General features: G+C 38.6%; 1 protein-coding gene across 1 annotated transcript in view; it reads left to right on the plus strand.

Moving 5' to 3' along the window:
- The window catches only part of Mgam (maltase-glucoamylase), a 109,348-nt gene that overhangs the window by 59,889 nt on the left and 46,834 nt on the right, over positions 1 to 2,625 (plus strand). Inside the window, exon 30 of the mRNA XM_026788554.1 lies at positions 1,407 to 1,532. Coding sequence (XP_026644355.1) covers positions 1,407 to 1,532 — 126 coding nt within the window. The remainder of the gene's footprint in view (positions 1 to 1,406; positions 1,533 to 2,625) is intronic.

Genomic DNA, 2,625 nt, shown 5'->3' on the forward strand with positions numbered 1-2,625 from the left:
TTTATTTGTAATGCAGCTAATGAGAGCTTTCATTTAAGTTCTTAAATTCTTTCTGCACATACTCCAGAATATCTGCTGTCAGTGTGTTACAGTTGAAGAGAGAGAAGGTCAGGATTCCAGGGTTAATATTCTCAACATGAAGGATTTCAGCATGATGACAAGTTCTTGTGTTTTCAGATGTGACATTCCAGCCCCTGCCTGCCCTAACATACAGAACCACAGGGGGCATTCTGGACTTTTTTGTGTTCTTTGGCCCAACTCCAGAGCTTGTCACTCAGCAATACACAGAGGTAGGAAGAGTGCTTTTATGAAATATGTGTGTTTGTAAGTGTGTGTGTGTGTACATACACTCACAATATATTTTAACCCTGCAATATAGGATTGCCATATAATATAACTGTCATTTGGTTCCTGAATTTGATGGTCTCTCTAAAGAGAAGCTATAGTATGGAATGTTGGAGAATGGATATATTCCTATAACTATTAAAATTATGTTTTCTCCACTTATGGCAATATAGCATAGTATTTTCAGGGTCTAATCATGGGACTAATGTGATTGAGAGCTATGCTGGTAGTGATCTTGATGGTGTTGTGAGGGGTGGTGGATCGAATGTAGTGTTGGTAATAAAACTGATTGTCAGTATGGTGACCATTATGATGACAATGGTATAGAGGAAGATGAACATGAGGTGATTGTAGTGGAGTTGAATGAGTGGCTTCGTGACAGTGTTGGTGGTGGTTGATATGATGATGTTAGGGTAGTCGTTCTATAGGTAATGGTGCTTATGATAATGATAGCAGTGGGGGTTATCATCATGACAGATATTACATTATGACATTGACACAGTGGTTACAGTGTGGTGATAGAGACAGTATCTGTATCTGTGGAGCTGATGGTGGGAATCATGGTGCCTGGGGACGAAAACATTGTTGGTGACATCAGCAAACATGTACGAAATATCTACTGCATCTATTACTTAATGCATGTGGGAGGGTGTCTCACTGACTAAGTCACTCAGTCAAATCCACATGAAAAAGCTCTCAATATTAGTTCTGACTCACAAGTCAAAAAACCAGTACAAAAATGTCACATATTTGCCCAAGTTCACAATCAACAAGAGCTAGAGACTGTATTCTACATTAGCTATTTCCTCTTCATTGTGTGTTTTTAGATTCTAAATTATATTTCTGGAAATCTGAATGAAAGCAAGTTTCTAGAATTCCCGAAAAGTGTGCTCTGGGAAGCTGTAGGTTTTCTTTAGTGTGTTCCTAGAGCTCCTCACACCCTCACAGTTACTTTCTGTATTTAAATTTGGTGTCTAATTTGATTTAAATATTCTGACTTCACATCCAGCTTCCATCCAGCTTCTCCTCTAAGAGTCCAATACTCTCTGTCTGTTTTCCAGTTGATTGGTCGGCCTGTGATGGTACCTTACTGGTCCCTGGGATTCCAGCTGTGTCGCTATGGATACGAAAATGATGCTGAGATCGCCAACCTGTATGACGAGATGGTGGCTAAGCGGATCCCCTATGTACGTACATCTGCTGAGGAATTTTTGTCAGATTTAAGTGTTTTTTTTAATGACACAGTGTGCTTTTTCATGTCATATCACACTGAGCCTAAACCATCCATAGTTATTCTGGGTAGACCACTGTCGTCAAAACAATGGTGGCTTAGACTAACAAAGAGAAACTGATCATAGGCACTGCCTCTTATACCAGGCTTTCCTTTGCTTCTTGACTGACTTCAAGATATTTAACTATACTGCCCTTACTGACATGATAATAAATCACCATTCCAATACTAGTTTCTCTTAATTAAGGAAACTTCATCCAAACTCAGTGAAGTAATCCCATATGAGGATTGCTTTCTTGGACCTGGCACAGCACAATTCTCTGAGCCCCAAACGCTCACTGGCTCCATGCTAAAATCCTGTATTGAGTTTGTAGTGAAATCATATTCAGAATCAGCCACATTCATCTCAAAACCAGAGGTCCAATAACCAGAAATCATTTTGTAACCCTTTGTGGTTTTTTGTATGTATTATTCTGTGTTGTCTTAGTGCAAAACACTTCCTGTAACACAGAGGTACCCAACTTGTGGGTTGAGAATTTTGGGTGGAGTCAAAGGACCCTTTCAAATTGGTCTTGTTAGTCCATTGAAAAACACAGATATTTACACATAATCCATGAGAGTGGCAAAAGTATGGTTAAGAAGTAGCAATGAAAATAATTTTTTGATTGTGGCTCACACATCATGAGCGACTGAATTTAAGGATGACAAAGGACAGTTGAGAAGCACAGGTGTAATGGAGATTCTCAATGAGAGCGCTGCTTTTGACCACACCCAACACTGGGTCCTATACAAGGAGGGCTGTCAATATTTTTTTTGGAATCTTTTATGATCTGTGTCTATTAGGACTGAATATTTGGTGTTGTGTTCTATGAACAAACTTCACTGATTTCCGTACATATTCATAGAGAAGTCAAAGCATTTTTCCAATAGTGTTTTTAACTTTTTTTTTACAACAACCTTTACAGACAGGCATTGGTACTTACCTTACACTTTTGTTGATGTCAAGATGAAATTTATTTCTGTTTCTGAAGTAAATAAAAAACATCAGT

The sequence above is a fragment of the Microtus ochrogaster genome, unplaced genomic scaffold (assembly GCF_000317375.1).
Source record: "Microtus ochrogaster isolate Prairie Vole_2 unplaced genomic scaffold, MicOch1.0 UNK4, whole genome shotgun sequence".
In the NCBI taxonomy this organism is placed as follows: domain Eukaryota; kingdom Metazoa; phylum Chordata; class Mammalia; order Rodentia; family Cricetidae; genus Microtus; species Microtus ochrogaster.